The 11925-nt window shown below is 47.0% G+C and overlaps 1 protein-coding gene across 3 annotated transcripts in view; it reads left to right on the top strand.

Annotated features, from left to right (window-relative positions):
• Positions 1-1245: 1245 nt before the first annotated feature.
• The window catches only part of Ano4 (anoctamin 4), a 409328-nt gene continuing 398648 nt past the window's right edge, over positions 1246-11925 (top strand). For all 3 annotated transcript variants that reach the window (XM_087556297.1, XM_087556298.1, XM_087556296.1), the window contains exon 1: positions 1246-1661. In XM_087556297.1, the coding sequence (XP_087412423.1) occupies positions 1541-1661 (121 nt within the window). In that variant the 5' untranslated portion in view covers positions 1246-1540. The remainder of the gene's footprint in view (positions 1662-11925) is intronic.

Genomic DNA, 11925 nt, shown 5'->3' with positions numbered 1-11925 from the left:
CCAAAGTGGAGGCAGATCCACCCGGTCTACGAAGACCCGCTGAAGGCTAGATGGATGGACGGGGCCTCAGGTTCACCCTTAAGCAGAGATGAGCAGAGCGAAGGCAAAGAGACCCAGATGGGGAAGCAACACTTAACTAGGAGTAGGGGCAGAGCCCACCGGATCCCCACGACAGTCCCGTGCGCTGGGCAGGGAAATACCAACTTTGCGGAGAGTAAAGCTCTGAGAGGGCTTCTGGAGAAGTGCCACCCAGCTGCTATGCTGAAAAAAGCTTCACCTGCCCCTCCTCTGGTCTTGGTCTCCTTTTTCCCAAAAGGAGGAAGTGTGAGCACCAGAGTTCTCTAGAACCTGGCTCACTGATTACCTGCTGCACCTTGCTGCTGTCAGCCATTAGCCCAAAGAGAAGTAGAATTTGGTAGGCTGGGTTAGGCAGTCAGGCTGACAGCTGAGGTTGCCGGCTGCCAAGCATCTCGAAAAGGTGCCGGCAGGTCTTGCCCTGCCAAATTTCTCTTCCTTGTGTGTCGACACATGAGATGGCACATTACCAGGCATGAAGGAGTGGCCTTGGTCACGTCTCTTCTATCCAGATTCATTAGGGGCTGGGTACTTTTAAAATCGAGGTCACCACTGTTACCATCGACCTGGGTCCACAATGTCAAAGATGGGATCACTGTCCACAAGACTGTACCATTGGGAATTGCAAAGCCTCCAGGGCACCTGACCCCTGGGGCCATTGAGTCGCCTTTCCTTCTCTCAGGATCGGCTGCCCATAGCTGTCACTGGCTTCTCAGCACCCTTTCATCCACTGTCCCAAAGCAGATGTTTCCAAACCCAGCGTTTTCTAAACAGGATGAGTGGGTTTGCAAAGAGGGGTCCATTACTCAGTTGGAATTCTGTTCTAGCCCCACCAAAAGTCAAGGGCAGAGTAGTCAAGAATGGGACAGAAAGTTGCTAACAGCTTCCAAAGCCCCCCTAAAGCTAATAGGATGATGTGCTGGAATGGGAACTAGTGTGGTCAGAATTAGAGAGCTCGATGGTCAACCCCTACACTAAAAGTCCTCCAGTCAAGGTTGCCACTCTCCCCTGGGGCTTTGGCCTTGGAGACCAAGCCAACCCTTTCCAAGCCTGTTCCCTGGACTGGGCATGTTGCCGGAGTGTCAGAGACAGTCGGACCCACCCCCTGCGTGGTCTGGGTCGCGCTCTCCAGTCGAAGTCGCCAAGAGAGCCTGAGGCTTAGTCAGAGAGATTGCAGATCCTCCTGGGACTCCCAAGCTTGTCCCTCATCCCTGGGACCATCCCCATCCGCCCAGGGTCAGGTCAGGGAAGCAGCATTTGGCTCGCACCCTGCTGGGTCCCAAGGGCCCCCGCCCTCCTCTCTGCTCCGTCGCGCTTGCGTCCCGGCGGGCGGCCCCCCGGAGCGTGCCCGCTCCCCACGCCCTCGCCGCCGAACCCCAAGCCGAGGCTCCTGCACCTCTCCGGATCGCGGCGGGCTGACTGGGCATGCTCCGGAGCCTGGCCCCGCGCCGTGGGAGCCGAGCGCATGCACTCTCCGGGCCGGGGGCTCGCCGTCCAGGGGCGCGGCGCTCAGGCGGCCGCTCTCGCCGATGCGCTGGCCAGCTTGCGCCGCACGCGAGCCAGGATGGCTTCCCTCACCGCCTACGGTACGGCTGGCACGGGCGGGCGAGTCGGGCGGGGAGGGCGAGCCGGAGCCGGCACCCTGGGAAACTTCGGGGTTCCGCTATGTTTGCGGGGCTGCCGGGGAGGGAACCAAATCCTGGGGCTAAGAGATGCACGGGGAGAATGCTTGGGAACTGGGAAAGGGGTTTCTGCCAGTAGGGTCCTGGGGACCCCAAAAGGCTCACATTGGGGGGGGGGTTCGGGACTCTAGAAAAATTCCACAAGCTCTGGAGTTCTCACAAGGGATACAGGGTGTCAGCTTCTGTTTAGAGTCTGTGAGCCTTGGACTTGTGTGAAACGTGCCTTTACTCAGAGGCTGTCTTGTCCCTGTCTGACCTTGGGCAAGTTATTTAAACTTTTCTGCTCCAGCATGTCTCCATCTGTAAAAAGTGAGGCGAGAACATCCCTGACAGATGCCGTGAAGTTAAAATAATATGCACCGAGTATTTTTCTGTTTTAATGTGAAAGGGAAGTCATATTGGCAGTAAAAGTTCCGAGGCCATCCGAGGCATGATTCCCTCACCCGGGTTTCTTGGTTCAAGAACATGTCTCTGAGTACTTATAAGCCTATAGTCATGTAGGGTGTTGCACAGTTCTGAAGGCAGTGGTGGTTTGAGATTCAGCAAGCAACCCCAGCAGGACAGCTAGCTTCTTATCAACATTCCTGCTTGTGTGGGGGAAAAAAGCAATTCTCTCTAGTCCTTTATCAGAAAGGCTGCTGAGCGTGGGCTATTGCAAGCAAGCAGTCTGTCGGGCCTTCCCCAGCTTGCAGTCAGCTGTGATAAGATCTAGATTTTGAGTTTTAAGGGGAAGGTGTGAGCAATCTTGGGGAGTGTTCTGCAGGGACGTCTGGAAGTCTGCGGTTGCTGGGAGGGCAGTGGGTGCTCCAGGGTGTTGAGGTTTTGGTGACCAGGCCTCTGATGTCCCCTGATCCTTTTCCCAAGGTTAAAGGAGTGAGGTCCCTCTCTTTCTGATGATTTGGGTGGGCATCTCGAGGCATTTACAATCGATTCTTGGGACCCACTAACACACCGAATCGATTATAAAGGCCACACAGTGGCCTATGTTTGTTCTTTTTTTCCATTCAAAGCATTTTTTCTCTTTTCTGGGATGTGGTTGTTCATATTCCTCACACATCTGACATACAATTTCCTCTTTCCTACGTGGTCGATAATTCAATATTCTGATGGTGTTTTAGATGTGTTTGATTGCTGAAACCCCACTAAATTTACCCTTTTCTGTCAAAGGATCTGATGTCCAATTTTTTTTTTAAACATAAGTGGTTTTATAAACTTTTAGAAACTCTAGAGATTTGCTGGGTGCCCACGTGGGAAAATGAAGTCTTAAGAGAAATCATATTGAAAAGGAAGTATATTCAGTAATCAAAGGAAATGGGGAGCTGATTAATTTGGGGGGGGGCACTTAAGAATTGCCTAAGTTCTTCTTTAGATACTTCAAAGGAGGAGAAACGAACTTAAATACAGTTATCAGTTAGAGTTCGTACTATTTTGAATATTTTCCTTCTTCCCCGACTTCTGACATACGAACGCAGGTAGCTACTGAGTTTGCATTAATTCTTAGGTCCACAGGGACGGTCCGTCAGAGTTTTCAGCTTACTACACCGGTTAGAGGAAAACAACCGAGCACATTCAGTTTGTTCTCCCTTCGTGGGATGCTATGGAGATATCTATCTGATGTATCTGGTGAGGCTTGGGTCCCCACACACATCATTTCCTAGACAATCTCACTGCTCCTAAAACGCTTCACTTCAGTTCTTACTGGAGATGGGTTGGAGTAGGATAGTCTGAAGCAATTATTATTATTATTTTTTGCCTAGACGTTAGAGGATCCAATTTTTATATTCACTCGACTGATCTACTAAATGCTTGAATCCTCTCTTTAGCACTGGGGTTGCTGAGAGATGAACAGTTGCACCGTGGGTCTTATGTTTTACGTTCAAGAGAAATTGAGCTGAGGCGTGCATTTCAGCAGACTCCAGTAAACCCCTTAGCTCCCTTCCGAGACACACTTTCCGCACAGCATTAGAAATTGGTCTTCCTATATGGTCAAATGAATTTTTCTCCTAGGCCACCATCTAAACTCAATATCCTGGCGATATGAAACGAGAGGGGAGGGAGTAAATACATAATTGCAGCATACGCTCCGGTAAGCGTCTGCTCTAAGAACTGGGTGGTTTGTGCCTTTCCTTGATTTTTAAAAGCTCAACCCTTTCTACTCACCATCAACAACGTCTTTCCTTGTCCTTTAAATAGTTTAGGCTCTTAACCACTTTTAGCTCATTACATAACTATATGCACACGGCTAAAGACGGGTGACAAGTCTGTTTTGGAGAGAAACAAATGGCCACGCAAGAGAAAGCCCAAGGCCCCATCCCTGTCTGATCCAGGAAGAGCCTCCCTCATTTTTGCACCTGCTGGGCTAGCCTTGAGTGGCAACCTGAGATCTCAGGGTGCTTAATAAGGGAATCAAAGAGGTGACATAGTGGCCATTTCACACAGGGACGACCTCTCCAGGAGATGCTTTGAACAGAAACCTGTGTGGCTAGAAGAGGAGGAGCCAGGCACACCGTCATATGGGGAAAGAAAATGGCTGATAAAATGAACATGAGTGTCTGAAGGTCCCATGGCAGGAATGAGATGGTCACACTCAAGGCAACTGAGGAAGGCAATGTGGCCAGAGCAGAAAGAACAAGCAGAAACAGGAAGATAACGCAGTCAGAGTTGGCACTGTTGTGACCATGTCCCCTTCTCCGTCCTTGTTTCCTGTCTCTTCAGTGTCAGTCAATGTTCCCCTGGGTTTTGCCTTTGACTCTCAATCATATGGGAAGTCTTGGCTTTATACTTACTAAATGCTAGACAGTGGCTCTGCGTGCAGACTCCGTCTCTTACTGGAAGGCCAAACTAGAGGCCACAAAGTCTTCTAACTTTAGGAGGAATGCGGGGTGCGTCTGGATGTAAAGATTAATGATAGTCCTTGATGTGAGTCCCCTCAGCAAATCATCACAAAAGACCGCTTAAGAAACTAGTCCTGTGTTCCTTCACCATTCGTTTGAAGAAATGGTGGCACAGCTAGGTTGGGGAACTCACTTAGCCATGATGATGAAGGGGAGCTCAAATAGGTCAAATACGGGAGGTTTGGCTCTGAAGCCTGGCGGTGGTTGTGTATAGTTAGAAAGAGGAAGAAGGATGAACTGTGTAAGCATCTGCAGGAGGATGAGTAATGCTAACCGAAAGGCTGGCTTGAGCCAAGGCTAGAAGACAATGGATATCCGGGCCAGTGCCTCTGCTTGGAAGTGGCTACAGGGTAGAGTGTAGTGGGAGATCAGCCTGACAAAATGACATGAACATCATAAAGACCTTTGAAGAAGGAGCCCAGAACATGATTTCCCCTTCTTGGCTTCATTTTCCTTCACCTAGAGATGAACTCGGAACTTTTCTGGCGCCAAGAGCTGGGTTTGCCTACCAGCTGTCTGCCGGACTTTTCCACGTGCCTGTTCCTTTGCCGTTGCCAACTGAACAAGTTCACAACGCAAAATACCTGTCTTCTTGGAATGCTTCCAGCTACTGAGCTCACACCATGTGTCTGGTTATTAGCTCAAACCCAGGATGAAGGAGACAACACGGTCTCTCTCCTAAATGGCAAAGTCAATGAGAGCAGACAGTTTCACAGGTGAAGGACGATAGGGTATGGGGATGGGAGTGGGGAGGGATGGGCCAACAACAGTTCCCCAGAAGAGGACATAAGAGTTAGAGATTAAAGGGAAAAAGAAGGCATTCAGAGAGAGAGAGAGAGAGAGAGAGAGAGAGAGAGAGAGAGAGAGAGAGAGAGACTGGAATGCCAGTTCTCAGTTAGCTTTTAAAACATGTGTCTAGGACTTCAGGCGATGCTTCAGTGCCAGTTATGTTTAGAGGGGCTCTTCCCACCTCCGGTAACTTAGTCTAGAAAATACTGCAAGCTCTTCTAGGTCTAGTCAAATTGACAGTCAAGATTACTCAGTCCCCACAACCCCAAATCCACGGATGCACAAGTCCCTTGTACAAAATGGCAGATTTCTGTACAATCTGCCCGCATTCTCCTTGCTGATTAAGCCTATTGCAATGCAATTGCTATATAAGTGGTTGTGTTGTTCAGACAGTGACAACCAGAAAAAAGCCTGTATGTGTTTAGCACACTCGCACACACAATTAGTACAATGCTATTTTTGCATCCTTAGTCAGGTGACGTCTTGGATGCAGAACCTGCAGATGTGGAGAACTGACTGGTCTCTGTGTTAGCTGTTAACATCAGCTGCTCCCCCCATCCAAGAAACTCACCCACTAGGTCCTGGTGATACCTCTATTTAGGATGTCCACCTCCTTTTCTTCCTTTCCCATACCCAGGCCGGTACCACTGCTCAGTCTGACCCCAGCAGCATCATCTCAGCAGCTGGTCACTTGCATACCCTATTCTGCTACTTTTCTCCTTAAAACTCTTTACTGGTTCCACCCTGCCCAGGATCATCCTTCTTGCCGTTGGCTGTAGCATCTTAGATTTTAAGGAAGCAGGTGATGAAGACTTTTCTGGGTGCATTCTCTGCAGCATACATCTACCTTCTTTATCCACATCTCATCTCTTCTCCTGAAGTCTTCTCTGTGTCACATGGTGCTTCTGCCAGGACTTCTTAGGGGTGACGCTAAAGAACGATTTGCCTAGAAGCTTTCTGTTTTGTACTGCCATGAGTGTATTGTAAGATCCCAGAGTGCAGGGTCCATTTCTTCCACCTCTGTGTCCCTGGTGCCTAGCACCGTGCCTGGCATGTGATCAGTCCTTGGCTGCCCAGCTGACTGAAAGACTGAGGCTCCAGCAGAGAGAATTCCATCAGTCCATCCACCATCCCCAAACTATTGTTTTCCTTCTTAGAGATGGGATCTCTGTTGAATTCTGGGCTCAAATGATCCTCCATCTCCAGCTACCTGAGTAGCTAGGATGACAGGTGCACCTGACTGTCCCTAACTATACACACACTCGCAAACTTTTATTTTTATTCTTTGACCATTTTTACATGTCTATCATCGAGTTTAGTCTTTTTTTGGCCCCGTTACTCTGTCTCATCCCCACAACTTCTGCTGAAACTTTCACCCCACTTCTCAATGAGTGCTCCTCATCCTTTCTTGTTGTGTGAGTGTGTGTGAGTGTGCATGCGTGTGAGTGTGTACCTGTATGCAGAGGTGTGAGCAAGTGTGTGCATGTGTGTGTGCCTATGTGAGTGTGTGTGCCTGTGTGAATGAGTGTATGCGTGTGTGCGTGTGTGTGCATGCATGAGTGTGTGTGTGTGTGTGTGTGTGTGTGTGTGTGTGTGTGTGTCAGAGCTTAATTAGGCTGTCTGCATGCACAATTGGTGGAATTTCCTGGAACATGGGCAACTTATGAGCAACTACACCATTAACAAGTTTTGAGTTTTCATTTTCCTGTTGGAATTCACAAACAAAACAGCTTTCTTTTAGCTTCCAAAAGCCAGGAACATGCTGAAGAGAGTAAAAGCATTCTTGTTACAGTGAAGTGGGATCAATGCTAACTGACTAGGACTCACACTTCCCTACAAATGACACCAAAGGGCTACTTGATGACTTCTGTTTCCCCATCACCACCTGGCATGCCTGTTATGTAACACAGACAATCATGGTCAACACAGATTAAGACCCTTTGATTAAGGAGTTTGAAGCATACAAGGATTGTTGCTTACTTTGAGGTCTTCAAATTATGGAAGTTTCTTCCGTGGTCAAAGTAAGTTGAAATTTTATTTTGATTCTATGAAGAGTCATTTTTTACTTCTTTCTTATAAAACATTGCATTTTTAAATTAAAAGTGTCTTAGTATATATCTGAGGCTGATATACAACAAATACCATGGATGGAGTAGTTTCAACAGCAGACATTTAAGTTTTTCAGGTGGAAAATTCAAGAATAAGGTGCTGGTAGATTCCATGTCTAGTAAGGAACAACTCCTTGGCTTGAAGATATCTCCCTCTTACTGTGGTTGAACTTGGTCCCTCTTAGGTGCGTGCTCAAGGGGAGAACGATATACTTGTATGTTTTAAGAACGCTAGCTTCACCATGAGGGTCCTACCCTCTAAAGCTCTTTGTAGTGGTTTGAATAAGTCTGCCTCCCAACCCCCTCCCCTAGAATCATTTGTTAAATGCTTGGCTCATAGGGAGTGGCACTATTAGGAGGTGTGGTCTTGTTGCAGGAAGTGTGTCACTGTGGGGGCAGGCTCTGAGGTCACCTGTGCTCAAGTGCAGTCTCTCATTCCTGCCTGCAATTGAAGATGTAGAACTCTCAGCTCTGTTCCCAAGACCATGTCAGCCTGAATCCTGACATATTTCCTGCTGTGACAATAATAGACTAAACCTCTGAAACTGTAATCCAGCCCCAATTAAATGCTTTCCTTTATAAGAGTTGCCTTGGTCATGGTGTCTCCTCAGAGCACTAAAACCCTAACTAACAACAGTTATTTCCCCAAAGAAACTATGCCAAATACCATCATATCAGGAGTTACAGCTTCAGCGTATGAGTCTTGGGGACACAAACATCCAACTCTTGGCAAACAGTGGTGTGGATTATTCTATGAGAATATAGACCGAGATGAATACTGTATCCAGCGCTCCCGAGGAAGGTTCTAGAAAAATTAACTCAGTCTACTGCAAACCTTTGTGAAGGCTCGCTCAACACTGTTTCTTGAAATACAATAAAACCTGTCTGTGTAATGAATCTTACAGTGAAATAATAAGGCTCAAGTCTTTACTGTCTGAGAAAAAAGGAACATGGATTGTGTGAGTTTTCAGCATGGAATTAAGTGGGTTTGAGCGGGAAAAGAAAGGGTTCTTTAATTAGGATTCGTGTAAGGGTTTCATGGTGCCTGCTGCTAGTGTGGACCCAAGAGAAGCTGGGATAATGAGCATCGGGCACAGTGCTTTAAATGCACGAACAGTGATTAAAAGGGCTTGAAAGCTTTCTGGAGGCATTTGGCAAACATTTGGTGTGCCTTGTGTACACCAGACAGGACCAGGGCCAGGCGTCATGAACACAGCTGCCTTGGGGATGTCTCTGCTCTCTAGGAATGTGGTACTTCCTTAGGTCGGGAGGAGGATGCAGAGGATAGCTACTCAAGTCCTCCTGCAACCCGGCCTGGCTTCTGAAGGAGCTGATGTACAACCGGTGGGAAAACCCAGGAGATCCCCGGAGCGGTATAGGACCGAGCACATGGCTCGCTGCTTGTCTCTCTCACGGTAGTAGAGAGATTTGGTTTTAAGGAAATGGCGGTGGAGGCAGACTTGCCACCCTTTGACCGGTTGTTTGTCCGTGTCTTAGAGAGAAGTCCCTACACATCTGTTTGTATCAGGAACTGCTCTGTGCCTACTGATCATGGCGGATATCAATGCGCTTTAGAACACGTGGCTATCAGTCAAAACACAAAGAAGAAAGACTCTGGGAGATGAGGTGATAAAAGAGGAAGGGTCCGGGTTCCAGTATCAGAAATATTTCTGTACAGCAAATGGGATAAACATGCACCGTGAGATAGCGTCCTTGTGTTTTAGCAGTTTGAACTCCATCCCTCAGAACTCATCCCAGAGATGGATGCTGGGCTAACTGGCCATTTATCTGGTGATGTGAGGGCCGCTCCACAGTTCCTGTTCTTAGGCACCCGCGGGCAAACTTCTCCAGTGCACTTGCAAGTTGAATTCTCTTTATAGCACTTGTGTGATAAAGTTCATCTTGGGATAATTTTCACTGGCTCATGAACCAGGGATTTGGGCATCTTATTACAAGGGTGTTAAACTCCAACTAACAGGGCTTCTTTTTAAAAAGAGGTTTTCCTCCTCAGAGCAAATCTTTCTGAGGTACAACTGCCAGAGGAGCACTGTAGCTGTCATCCCTCCCTACAGCCCCAGGCTATCTGTGTTCTGTCACTCCTACATTGCCTTGGGTTTTGTCCTTCCTGATGTGGCACATTGTGCTTCTTCCAGCTCCCAGCGCAGGCTAGATCACACAGACCCTTAAAAATATCTTTGGTTGGTTTCCAAAGAATGACGCCTACAAACATTAAAGTTATGCCATAGAGAAGTGCTTCTCGATTTAAGGAGATGGCAAGTCACATGGGTATCTTGGTGAACAGGAGACCTTGATGTGTAGTTCTGGGGGCACGCCTGGGCTTCAGCATTTCCAGCCTTCCCGGTGGTCACCATCTTCCTGGTTTGGAGGCTAAATCAAGGTCACAGACTGAGTTACTGGCTTGTGCGGAATGGTTTTTAAGACTTTTATTTTTTAAGTGAGACTTATCATTGAATGAGACTCTGGTTGAAAGAACGAGACTGGTGCTTCTTTCAAATATTTTAGTTACAGCTTACTTTCTATAAATCAGATATATACTTTCTTTGATTAGTCGTGGAACACTTCTTAAAGGTCTATAAATATTGATTTATGCTCATGTATGAATGTGCAGACCCCCCACCCCCCCATACACAGACACAAACACACACACACTCACACACACATACATACACACACAGACACACACTCAGACACACACAGACACACACATACATACACACACACTGACACACATACATACACACACAGACACACACTCAGACACACACATACATACACACACACTCACACACTTACATACACACACACACAGACACACACACATACACTTATGCACAGACACATACACCCAGACACATACATAGACACACACACACACACACACACACATACACACACGCGCACTCACTTCTCTTCCCTGCTCCATTTCCCAAAAGAATGTGTATCATTTTGTAAATTAAAATTAGAAAAAAAATATCCATACTGGCTGGTTTTGTGTGTCAACATGACACAAGCTAGAATCACCAGAGAGGAAGGAGCCTCAGTTGAGGAAATGCCTTCATAGGATCCAGTTATTTTCTCAATTAGTGATCAATTAGGTGAAGGCCTGGCTCACTGTGGGTGGTGCCATCCCTGGGCTGGTGGTCCTGGGTTATATAGAAAGCAGGTGAGCAAGCCATGGGAATCAAGCCAGTAAGCAGCACCCCTCCGTGGCCTCTGCATCAGCTGCTGCCTCCAGGTTCCTGCCCTGTGTGAGTTCCTGTCCCGACTTTCTCCAGTGATCTGGAAGTGTAAACCAAATAAACCCTTTCCTCCCCAACTTGCTTGTTGGTCATGGTGTTTTTTTGTGAGAGCAATAGAAACCTTAATTAAGACAGTGCCCTTTGATGATACTGATGTGTATTGTAATTGTTGAGTTTACTTTATGATCTACTGTGTCATCAAGTCTTATAGTAGTTCGATATAGGCTTAATAGTTAAAAAAGGGGCTGGGAAAGATGCCTCTGTGGGTAAAGAAGATGGCCACCAAGCCTGCTGCCCTGAGGAACTGTATCTAAGGAACTGAGAAGCTCTCTTCTGACCTACATACATGTACTGTGGCATGTGTACACACATACACACACACAATGCAATAAAAGGAATTAAAAGTGTACATTCTCTCTTGGGAGTGGGGTATCTGACTGTTAAACTGATAATACTTATTTCACTTTTTCTTTGTGTTTGCACCAGAGGTTAATGTTGGGTGTCTCTCTTTGATGGTTCTCAACCTTTATTTTTGAGACAGGGTCTCTCACAGAGCTTGAAGCTCACTGATCTGGCCAGGGTGGTGGCCAGTGGGCTTCAGGGATCCACTTGTCTCTGCAAACCTAACCTCCAAATGCTGGACTTACAAGATCATGTTTGCCTCCATGTTTGGCTTTTTATAGGAGTCAGGGACTCAATTTCAGGTCGTTATGTTTACCCAGAAGGCACTTTGTCTACTGAGACATCTCCCTAGTCCTCTATTAACTTTTTAAAAATGTTTTTATTTGCATATGGTAGTTGTATATGCTAACGAGTTTCCTACATATGCACAATGCATTTTAATCATCCTAATGCCACTCTTCCCCATTACCCTCTATTGTCTTCCTCCTGGTACTGATGATCCACTTTCTTTTTTCTGACTGGTCTTCCTGTTCTGTGTGTGTGTGTGTGTGTGTGTGTGTGTGTGTGTGTGTGTGTGTGTATGTGTGTACTTCATTTTTTACTTGTTCAACTTAGAATTACTAAGTCTCAGTTAAAATCTTCCCCTCTGATGGCGAATTTGCCAATCTCTTCTCACAGTGTCAAATATCAATAAATTGATTTCATTTGGTCTGAA

This window comes from Rattus norvegicus, chromosome 7 (genome assembly GCF_021556685.1).
Source record: "Rattus norvegicus strain SHRSP/BbbUtx chromosome 7, alternate assembly SHRSP_T2T, whole genome shotgun sequence".
NCBI lineage: Eukaryota > Metazoa > Chordata > Mammalia > Rodentia > Muridae > Rattus > Rattus norvegicus.
The sequence above is the reverse complement of the archived record's forward strand: the minus strand, read 5'-3'. Positions and strand labels throughout refer to the sequence as shown.